The sequence below is a fragment of the Bison bison genome, unplaced genomic scaffold (genome assembly GCF_000754665.1).
Source record: "Bison bison bison isolate TAMUID 2011002044 unplaced genomic scaffold, Bison_UMD1.0 scf7180017864537, whole genome shotgun sequence".
Taxonomy (NCBI): domain Eukaryota; kingdom Metazoa; phylum Chordata; class Mammalia; order Artiodactyla; family Bovidae; genus Bison; species Bison bison.
In genome coordinates, this window is record NW_011495085.1 from 1,137,458 (window position 1) to 1,149,394 (window position 11,937).

The following is an 11,937-nucleotide window of genomic DNA, read 5'->3' on the forward strand; positions in this document are numbered from 1 at the left end:
GGCTAACAAACACATGAAAAGATGCTCAACATCACTCATTATCAGAGAAATGCAAATTAAAACCACTATGAGGTACCATTTCACGCCAGTCAGAATGGCTGTAATCCAAAAGTCTACAAGCAATAAATGCTGGAGAGGGTGTGGAGAAAAGGGAACCCTCTTACACTCTTGGTGGGAATGCAAACTAGTACAGCCACTATGGAGAACAGTGTGGAGATTCCTTAAAAAACTGGAAATAGAACTGCCTTATGATCCAGCAATCCCACTGCTGGGCATACACACTGAGGAAACCAGAAGGGAAAGAGACATGTGTACCCCAATGTTCATCGCAGCACTGTTTATAATAGCCAGGACATGGAAGCAACCTAGATGTCCATCAGCAGATGAATGGATAAGAAAGCAGTGGTACATATACACAGTGGAGTATTACTCAGCCATTAAAAAGAATACATTTGAATCAGTTCTAATGAGGTGGATGAAACTGGAGCCTATTATACACAGTGAAGTAAGCCAGAAAGAAAAACACCAATACAGTATACTAACGCATATATATGGAATTTAGAAAGATGGTAACAATAACCCTGTATACGAGACAGCAAAAGAGACACTGATGTATAGAACAGTCCTTTGGACTCTGTGGGAGAGGGAGAGGGTGGGATGATTTGGGAGAATGGCATTGAAATATATATAATATCATATATGAAACAAGTCACCAGTCCAGATTCGATGCACGATACTGGATGCTTAGGGCTGGTGCACTGGGACGACCCAGACGGATGGTATGGGGAGGGAGGAGGGAGGAGGGTTCAGGATGGGGAACACATGTATACCTGTTGCAGATTCATTTTGATATATGGCAAAACCAATACAATATTGTAAAGTTAAATAAAATAAAATTTTAAAAAAAGATAGGCATTTTCAACACACATATACTTATAGGTGTATAATAAAATGAAAAAAGCACTGAAATATAGCAAAAGCTTCACGTTGAAATCCCAAATATGTCCCAAACACACTGTTAAACTTCACACAAAATAATTTAATTTCTACAAAGTTTAGTTTCCATTTTGAAAATGAGTTGAATCTAATGATCTCTTGGGTATGTACCAGTTCAATGGTCCATGATGCTAGCAGAGACAGAAAGAACAGGGTCACAGGAAGAGAAGAGCCAGATGAAATGACAGCCCAGAATGAATCACTGGATCCCTAGGCCCACAACAGGAAACTCACCTGGCATCCAAGTGCAGTTTGCCCCCTCTGACCTGGAATCAGTCCTGTACTTTTGTTTCTCAAGGTGTTTACTTAAGGAGACTGACTATAATTACTGTTTTGTTGTTATTATTATCCAGGTTAACCTTGATTTTCACACCAAAGAAATCATCTCCAAGAGCATCACCCAACCCACCCTCCAGAGTTTTGATGTTGCCCAAAGCAGAGTATATCAGCTCATGGAACAAGACAGTTACATGCGTTTTCTGAAATCTGACATCTATTTAGACTTGACAAAAGGAAGATCACAGAGACCAACAAATCTGAGAAGACGATCGCGTTCATTTACCTACAATGAATTCCAGGATGCAAAGTCAGATGTTGCCATTTGGTTATAAAGAAAATTATTTTTGCTCATTTTATTCGTAAGCTTGTTCATTTGTTTCTAAGATACAGCATGTTTATGTTAACAAATGGGTACATCTTTTAAAATAAGTGTGTCATTTGAAATGATTTTAAAAATGCAAATCAATACTGTTATTTGTCTAACAATGCCTAATGTATCTGCCAAGATATTCTGTAAAAGCTTCCATTTGACTTCATTTCATTCATAGTCAGAAAGCTCCTTAATTAAAAGGCAGTAAGGAAATAAAAACAGTGTTGTACAAGATTGTAAAGTTAAGTAAAGGTTAAGCTTTTGCAAAATTGTCAACAGATTGGCCAATTATCTAGTTTGAAATTTTTTCTAGATGCAGACTGTACAATGCTCAGATAGACATGTATTTGGACATTTTCTATAATGATGAAAGTTCTCTATGGCTTGATTATAGAAAGTATAGCAGCAATCCAGTTCTCATAATGAGAGAGGATGACCATTTGTTCTTGGTTTACTAACCCTGGCTCTTGAATAGCAATCTATCACCTCTAGTTATAAACCAGCACCAGAAACTTTTGGGAGGATACATTCATCTCTACAGAACTTCCAGATCGTACGTAACCTAGGTTGATCACTGATAATGTGATCCACATTTGGGCTCCTTCCAAAGTGAGCATAAACTCACCCAGTCACACAGAGCCACCACTGCTGGTCACAGAAACATGACCAGATGATGCAATGGCTCCAGGGAGGAGCATCTTCTCATCTGTGGGGGGAACTTGCCACTAAAACAGTGGGTAGTCCGTCATTTCAATAATGACCAAAAGAGGTTTATCCCCTAAGTGAGCCTTCATTTTTGGAATGAGAAGAAATAAAAAAGCAAGGAGTCCAAGGCCCTGGGAACTCAGGCATCTGCCACACTGGCTTATATTCAGAAAGTGTTCTTCCACTGATCATGTTCTTATTCCAAATCTTATCTCACTGAATAATACTATATTACTCAAATAAGATGATGTTAATTGTTACATATTTCTCTTCCTATAAATGTGTTTTGCATGGTCTGTAAATGTTGGTATTTAAAGATGCCATACATTTGGTTTTGGCAAATGTTATTTTAGTTGAACTATAGAATGTAAATCTGTATATCACCTATGCTGCTGCTGCTGCTAAGTCGCTTCAGTCGTGTCCGACTCTGTGTGACCCCATAGACGGCAGCCCACCAGGCTTCCCCGTCCCTGGGATTCTCCAGGCAAGAACACTGGAGTGGGTTGCCATTTCCTTCTCCAATGCATGAAAGTGAAAAGTCAAAGTGAAGTCGCTCAGTCGTGTCCGACGCTAGTGACCCCATGGACTGCAGCCTACCAGGCTCCTCCGTCCATGGGATTCTCCAGGCAAGAGTACTGGAGTGGGGTGCCATTGCCTTCTCCGATATCACCTATAGAAATAAATATTTTTTAATTTCTTCGTTTGTCCAGTTAATGTTTATTTGGTCACTAAATGCTCTCACTGATTATTGATTATCCTTCCTGTCATCAAATTAGACAAAGGCATATTTTCTTATTTTAGAATGATACTGGAGTAGAAATTATTAATTGAGGTGTTTTGTCACTGATCTTAATGCTAATATCAACTCCCAGTATTGTGAATATGAAAACAAGGCATTATGCATTTCAAAGACCAACTAAGAAAATTATTTTTCTATTTTTTCTGTGGTTGATTGATATTTGCTTTGTTTACAGCAGTCTCTTTTCAAAGAGGTTGATTACTTTATGCATAGATTTAAGACTGTATACAGGCTTTCTGATCTCATAAGAAAAAAACCATGGGCTGATATTAACAGCATTGTTCAAGGACCACAAATAGCTAATATGTAGCTTTTTCATTTGAAATGCTCTTCAGAAGCATCTGATATCATATAAATTATGAAATACTCCATGAGATCCTTCAAAATCATACCAGGACTTTTTAATGAAGCCAAGCCCTGACTTCAAGGAGTGGGTGTATATGGGGGGACAAAGAGCCAAATAAAAGAAACAAAATAAGCAGTTGTAGAAGCCAAGTAAAAAACATGCAGACAGTACTGAAAGTTGGCTGAAGGAATTGCAGAAATATATAATGAAAACCCAAGAGTCTTAATATCTGAGCTCCCTAATCAGATGCCTGATCCTCAGATGTTCATTTAACTTCTAAGTATCTTTATTCCACACATTTCTTCAAGATAAGGATTCAGAATTTCTGATTTTCCTTATGGTCCTCACATTTAAGGATTCTATTCATTTATTGACCTGATATTCTTCAAAGCACCTCTTGGTTTACACACAAATTTAAAAAAGAGGCACATAATTGTGGTCAGTGAAGGAAAATTTCAGACTAAAAGTTAACATGGGATATTGGCCTAAGAATAAGAAACAATTTTGTTAAAAAAATTAGAAGTATAGTGAAAAGAAAAAAAATCACAGGAAATATAACTTAAATTTTTGTTTTATGGCCAGTAGAAAAAAAGGGGGGGGGTGGTCAAAGAAGCAATTTGACATCAAAGAGAGACGGGTTGAATTAGATGTCTTGAGGTGTCATGAAGCACAGAGACAAAAGTCAAACCAGACTGTCACATTTTGTACATAATAGATCAGTAAACGGCCTTGGAATCAAATATAAGCAACAGGAAGCATTATGAGAGAAGTAATACAGTATTTCAGCAAAAGGTAAAATCTTTACGATGTGGCGTATTTTTATTTAAATCCTGGCTCTGCCACTTTTCAAGAGCAACACGCTAGCAAAGTTACTTAAATGTTAACTTCAATTTCTCATCTGTAATATTGGAATAAAACATTTACAGTGTTCTTAAGATGATTAAATTTTAACATATTTGTAAAGTGCCAAGTATAGATTAATTTATTTTAGTGCATGGGCAGGATTATGAAAAGAATTCCCTGTATTTAAGTACCACATTTTAATTATAATATAAAATTTCTAGTAATGTCTAGATTACAAATCAAACAAACATCCTTTGAGAAAAATGAGATTTTCAGAATAAAATATACGGACAGCTATTGCTCTCACAAAATCTTTTATAATTGTTCACTGCAAATAAAAGTAAATAATGACTTTTAGCTAAATGAAAAATATTGGAATATTAAAAACAAATTTTTGTTTTAAAAGAAAAAGCTGAAAACAAAGCTTGACTATTTGGTTATGTTCAGTATAGTCATTCTTTATGAGCAAAAAAGGGGACAAAGTTTACTGAAGATACATGACCCTTGAAATGCTCGCAGACTTAACTATAGCATTAGCTAAATTTAAACACATTAAAGTTATTTTCACTGTGTCATATGAAGAGACCTTATATTTAATTGCCTTGCTCTTTAATTATCATCTCTTTAAAAATGAAAACAAAACCCAAACCCCTTGTTAATTTAACAAGCTCATTCATCTATATCACCTGAGGTTTTTTCAACAATGAAAATAAAGTTTAAGATAACATATACAAATCCATTTTCTGTAACATGGTGACTGAATTAACAAATATTTATTGAATACTGTGTATTTGATTGATACTGTTACCTGTTGAACACTCAGAGGTGAATCAAACAGAAAGAGTGAAAGGGAGAGAGAAAGAAACTTTCTTCCTGGAATGTTTTCTGATAAAGTCTACATTCTATAATATGCAACTGAAAGCCATGTTTGTTTACAAACAACCCTTCATATTAATCTCAAATCGCAAATCCATTTGTAAATGATGATATAGGTATCACTTTTCTTTTGAAGCTAGGAGTTAAGTAACTAATTTCATTTTAGAGAAAAATAGAACCATTAACTTGCAAAAACTTTGCTTGCTTATAAAGGCAAAACTAACCAAAAGCATACACAATATATAAACACATTTTAATTTAGGCTTTTTGGTTGTTAATTTCATTTTTTTGTTTTTGCCTTACTGATCAAGAAAGGTCCTTCCAAGAGTAAAAAAGGTCCTTCAAAGGGTTAAAAAAAAAACGACATAATCATAAAGTGAAAGTGTGTTAGTTGCTCAGTCGTGTCCCACTCTTTGCAACCCCATGAGTGTAGCCCAGCAGGCTCCTCTGTCTATGGAGTTCTCCACGCAAGAATACTGGAGTGGGTTGCCATTTCCTTTTCCAGGGATCTTCCCAACCCAGGGATCAAACTCACATCTCTTATGTCTCCTGCATTGGCCAGTGAGTTCTTTACCACTAGCACCATCTGGGAAGCATAATTAAAAGCAACATTTAAAAAAATCATATCACTTGAGAAACAAAAGGGAGAAATTAGCAGCATGAGTGGTAAAATATTGCATTTAATAAACTTAAAAACCAGTCCTCAACTGTGATTTTAAAAATATAATCATTCTTTATATTTCAAATGTGGACTTTGCTTTCTAACTAAATTTTCTATAGTAAAAATGCGACTTTTAGAATTTATAACCAAAGGAACTAATTTATCATAGATTTAGTAAGACAACAGTATTAATTTCACATAGTCTATTTAAACTTTCATCTCTGATATCTTTACCTATTGGCAGAAAATAAATAATAATTGTGTGGAATATGAAGATTAAAACACTATCAATTTTGGAGCTACCAAAAATACCAAAATTGTGATTAACAGACTCCATTTAACAGACTAAAGAAATAAATACAAACATTTGAAAAGATTGCCATCAATATGTGACATTCCCAAATTATTTTCTGAACATTAATACATGCAGAGGAATAAGAATATTTAAATATGAACTCAAATGAGGTCAAATCCATATTAATGATACTAATGACACCCATTTAATAATCTATAGCTTAGAATACCTCATCGGAGAAGGCAATGGCACCCCACTCCAGTACTCTCGCCTGGAGAATCCCATGGGTAGAGGAGCCTGGTGGGCTGCAGTCCATGGGGCCGCTACAAGTCGGATACGACTGAGCGGCTTCACTTTCACTTTTCACTTTCATGCATTGGGGAAGGAAATGGCAACCCACTCCAGTGTTCTTGCCTGGAGAATCCCAGGGACAGGGGAGCCTGGTGAGCTGCCTTGGGGTCACACAGAGTCGGACATGACTGAAGTGACTTAGCAGTAGCAGTTAGCAGAATACCTCATGCCTAATTTATCCTTATTTAATTATAAAGAGTGCCTGCAGTTTAATAAACATTTACTACAGCTTCACCTTGATTCTAGTCACTGTACTGGATGGTAGGAATGCAAAGATGAGTAACACAGTATAAAGTTTATCACTGAAGATATTACACCCCATAGGGGTTCCTGTGTAGGCAAACACATAAACAAATCATTTCAATATAACATGCAAAATGTTCATGTAATCTTGCCTCACCTATCTCTAAAAACTAGGAAGACAGGTTCACAATGATGTAGTAAAACACCAGAGTCACATCTCTGTGTCTCCACTATATGTCTGAGTGTACTTTATAGTCTGAGGTTAGGTACTGAAATGCTCTCTCCATTGAAACCTACTTTAAAATACCAGTCTCTGGAAACCTGAGCTGATCTCCTGGAATAGATAAATGGGCATCATTCACATCATAATGTGATTCATTATAAGCTCCCTTTAAGTACGACTTCCCAGAAATGTATTTAGGCTATATTCATAGAAAATTACTTTATACGGAGTTTTTGGAAGCAAATTTTTGGTAGAAAGTGAAAAGCAGAGTGTTAAAAGACACAGAAAAATGAATATCACCCCCGAAACAGATACAGGCTAACTCAAATTATGAAGTAAATTCACTGAAAAATCATGGTGCAATCCATAAAACTTCATTTACCTGTGTTATTCATATGTGTGTTTAGTGGCTCGACTCTTTGTGACTTTGTAGACTGTAGTCCGCCAGGGAGATTCTGCAGGCCAGAATACTGGAGTGAGTTGCCACACACTATGCAGGGGATCCACCCAACCCAGGGATCAAACCCAGGTCTCCCATATTGTAGGCAGATTCTTTACCATCTGAGCCACCAGGGAAACCTAAGAATATTGGCATGGGTAGCCTATCCCTTTTCCAGGGAAATTTTCTGACCCAGGAATTGAATTGGGGTCTCCTGCATTGCAGGCAGAATCTGTATCAGCTGAGCTACCAGGGAAGCCTATATTATGCATAAACATATCATTGTAAAATATACTATACACATTCTCTAAAAGATCATAGGATCCTGAAAGAAACAGTAACTATGCAACTTGGTCCATTAATTTATTTTTGCTAGCCAGTTTCAGATATATTTTCTTTTGTTCTATTTGTTTGTCCTTTTTTCTAGGTGGCTATCTTGCCAAGAATTTGTAAAATAAGTTTTCAGGGTAATTAGAAAAAATGATAGCTAGGTAGATAGATGGATAGACAATATCTAAATATATATACATATATAGTTTGATTAAAATGATAAATTATATTTATTCACATGGACATCACCAGATGGTCAATACTGAAATCAAGCTGATTATATTCTTTGCAGCCAAATATCGAGAAGCTTTATACAGTCAGCAAAAACAAGACCAGGAGCTCACTGTGGCTCAGATCATGAACCTCTTACTGCAAAATTCAGACATAAATTGAAGAAAGTAGGGAAAACCACAAGTATTCAGGTATGACCTTAATCAAATCCCTTTCAATTATACAGTGAAAGTGACAAATAGATTCAAGGGATTAGATCTGATAGACAGTCTGAAGAACTATGGATGGAGATTCATGACATCATAGGAGGCAGTGATCAAAACCATCCTCAAAAAAAGAAATGCAAAAAGGCAAAATGGTTGTCTGAGGAGGTCTTACAAATAGCTGAGAAAAGAGCTCAAGACAAAGGAGGAAAGGAAAGACACCCATGTGAATGCAGAGTTCCAAAGAATAGCAAGGAGAGATAAGAAAGTCTTCCTCAGTGATCAGTGCAAAGAAATAGAGGAAAACAATAGAATGGGAAAGACTAGAAATCTCGTCAAGAAAATTAGAGATACCAAGGGAATATTTCATGCAAAGATGAGCACAATAAAGGACAGAAACAGTATGGACCTAAAAGAAGCAGAAGATATTAAGAAGAGGTGGCAAGAATACACAGAAGAACTATACATAAAAGATCTTAATGACCCAGATATCGTAGATAGTGTGATCACTCAACTAAAGCCAGGCATCCTGGAGTGTGAAGTCAAGTGGGCCTTAGGAAGTATCACTATGAACAAAGCTAGTGGAGGTGATGGAATTCCAGCTGAACTATTTCAAACCCTAGAAGATAATGCTGTTAAAGTGCTGCACTTAATATGCCAGCAAATTTGTGCAAGAGGTGACTCATTAGAAAAGACTCTGATACTGGGAAAGATTGAAAGCAAGAGAAGGGGGCAAAAGGTTGAGGTGGTTGGATGACATCACTGACTCAATGGACATGGGTTTGAGCAAGCTCTGGGAGATGGTGACAGAAAAGCCTGGCATGCAGTGGTCCATGGGTCACAGAGTTGGACACAGTGGAGTCAGAACAACAACAACAGTACTAAATGAGTTGATCTCTGAAATTTATTTTTAAATAGAACTACCCTAATTTTTATATATCTTATTGATTAATTTTCATAAGACCCAATTAGAGATGTTGGCTCATTCTTTTGTTTTATTTTAAAAGGTCTATTGTTTCTTTTTACTACTTTATATATGCTACAAAGATTTGCTTCCAGGATTCAAATACATCTATAGAATAAATGTGGGAATGACTATTACTGGTTAATAGTATAAACAGCAAAAACTTAAATTGTAAATTTTGATCACAAAGCTTAATTTTTCTCTTCCGTGTCATGAGACTGAGTGTTTAGCAAAAATATAAATGAGGTGTCTGCTTATATCTCTTCAAAACATGATTCAGACCAAACTTCACTTTAAGAAGAAGAAGAAGAAGAAAAAAAAAAAAAGACTCAGATACCAAATGCAAAATCACAATCAGACATCTGAAAGTTTTTGATGAATATATCCTTTTAAAGTTGCTCATCATGTTATGTAAAGTAAAAGAATGTTTAAAATCATAGAAAAACAATGAATTACCTGGAAGGAAAATTAGGCTTTGACATAAAAGTAAAGGAAGGTTTGGAGGTTCTGGGAGAACCAGATAATTAATCGCTATGAAAGAAAGTCGCTCAGTCGTGTCCGACTCTTAGTGACCCCATGGACTGTAGCCTACCAGGCTCTTCCATCCATGGGATTTTCCAGGCAAGAATACTGGAGTGGGTTGCCATTTCCTTCTCCAGGGAATCTTCCCGACCCAGGGATTGAACCTGGGTCTCCCGCATTGTAGGCAGATGCTTTACCATCTGAGCCACCAGGGAATCTCTATGAAAATATTTTCAAATAGGAAAGACTTGTACATATATTAACAAGTTATATGTAACTTAATCATAGACTTTATTAAACAGTTATTGAATATACTTATGCTTTTTGTTTTATAAATCCTGAAGTCAACAGCTTGACTATTTACTACTTTATATGTAATTACTGTAATTATTCTTTCTTCCACTTTTTTAAAATTAAAATTTCTAAAAAATCGATTGAGTTTCATGGGCTTTTATAAGTTGGCTATTTTATCTGTTAGACTTTAACTTCCTAAACTAAGTAGTCAGTTGCTGAGATTATTCTGAAATCTCTAAACTCTCTTTATAGGTCTGTTCCCTGTAAACCTGGCTTAAAAACCAAATTACTGGGTGCAAAAATAAAACACCAATGCTTCTATTTTTGATTCCATGCATGACATTACATTCAAAAACACTTCAGTATGAAAATTGAATCAGGATGTTTATATAAAGGAAGTAGAGTCCATGTAATATGATTTCAGAGTTTTGAGATGCAATGTGAATTTAAAATAAATGGTGCCTGAGAAGCCCAAACTTTTTCTCCTTTTTTAGCATACAAGACTTGAGTGCCACCAGACATCATAAGGTACTTTTGTGAATTTTAGGAGGCAAATGAGACTTTGTGAACAGAAAATATACAACTTGCAGTTTTATTTCCCTCAGAAATCATAAGAGATTAAAAATTACTCTAAAAGCACACTCAGGTAAAATAGAAAATAGTTTATTATTTGTAACTACTACATACAAAAACACATCTTTCATTTCAGATATTTCAGGTATTTTTTGTTTCTTAAACTATGAATATATACTATTTTAGAAGTACAAATTGAGAATTTTCAGAAATTTACAGAATCCAAATGTCTTTGTCTTTATATGTTTCATCAATTTCAAGCAGCCTGAGGAAAAAATCAAGTATGCTAGTATATGGTATGAAAAGCACCCTAAAATTCTGAGAATATTCACAGCTAATTGTTGTAGGCACTTTTTTCTTTTCTGCTGTATTCCAATATTTTGAGTTATTTCATTTTCATCCTGAGAAAAACAAAACATCTTTTTTTTTTTTTTACCAATTGCCTAGATTTTTATTTCACTATACAGTAGGATTGATGACTTGGCATGCTAAAAGCTTCTCTTAAACACAACACAGAGGAAGAAATATTTTCTGAAAATGATTTTCCTAAGCAGATTCATTTTACAATTTAATTTCCATCAATGAGGTAAAGGTCAGTGTGAGCCTATAAGAAAGCTAATTTGCATGAGGTATGTATGAGGAATATGAAAATAATATAATGTGAAATATTCATAATTTAAGCTTTTAAGCCAACCTCAGGGCAAAAGCGTAATTATTAGAGGAAACAGCTCAACAATTACAACAAACTTTTTTTTTGATGATGTCAACTAACATACTTTCATCCTAAGAGACATAAAGACACAATCCTGTAGAGTAACAAATTCTTGGAATTTGCCTCCATATGTTCATTGGCTTTAGAAAATGTTTTATCATTTTCTAAATGATAAATGGTCAACTCTTAACACAATTCTCTATGTAGTTCTACTAATCAAGTAATTCTAAGCTGGCTTTGTTTATCCTGATTACCTCTCTGCACCTCACCAAACTTACACTAGTATTTTTTTAACCATGGCAACCAACATGTGCTTCTTTATAGCTATGTCCTGTGTTTATCTATTTGAATAGAATTCTTACTCAAATTGCACTCTGATTCAAGAGCGTGGCAGATATCTATTGATCTGTTGCTTCTTTATCTCAAAATCAAATGACTATAATATAAAGTGTCATAGAATTATCATATCAGGGTCACTTAACTGATCACTACTCTATTCCCTTTAAATTAAAATAACTAATAATCTTCTATGTTTCTTGATAAAGAAGTGTAATTTTCTTGAACTCTATTGAGCATGCGAGTTTATTAAAATTTTATAACAGATCTTATAAAATATTAATTCAGAAACATGATCCTATTTCTCCACTGACCTGAGTTTCTTGTTGTTGTTCAGTCACTCGGT

At 35.2% G+C, this 11,937-nt stretch overlaps 1 protein-coding gene across 2 annotated transcripts in view; it reads left to right on the forward strand.

Moving 5' to 3' along the window:
• Positions 1–2,799, forward strand: part of RGS18 (regulator of G-protein signaling 18) — a 32,592-nt gene extending 29,793 nt beyond the window's left edge. For both annotated transcript variants that reach the window (XM_010832087.1, XM_010832089.1), the window contains one exon: positions 1,350–2,799. In XM_010832087.1, coding sequence (XP_010830389.1) covers positions 1,350–1,607 — 258 coding nt within the window. In that variant the 3' untranslated portion in view covers positions 1,608–2,799. The remainder of the gene's footprint in view (positions 1–1,349) is intronic.
• Positions 2,800–11,937: the final 9,138 nt, after the last annotated feature.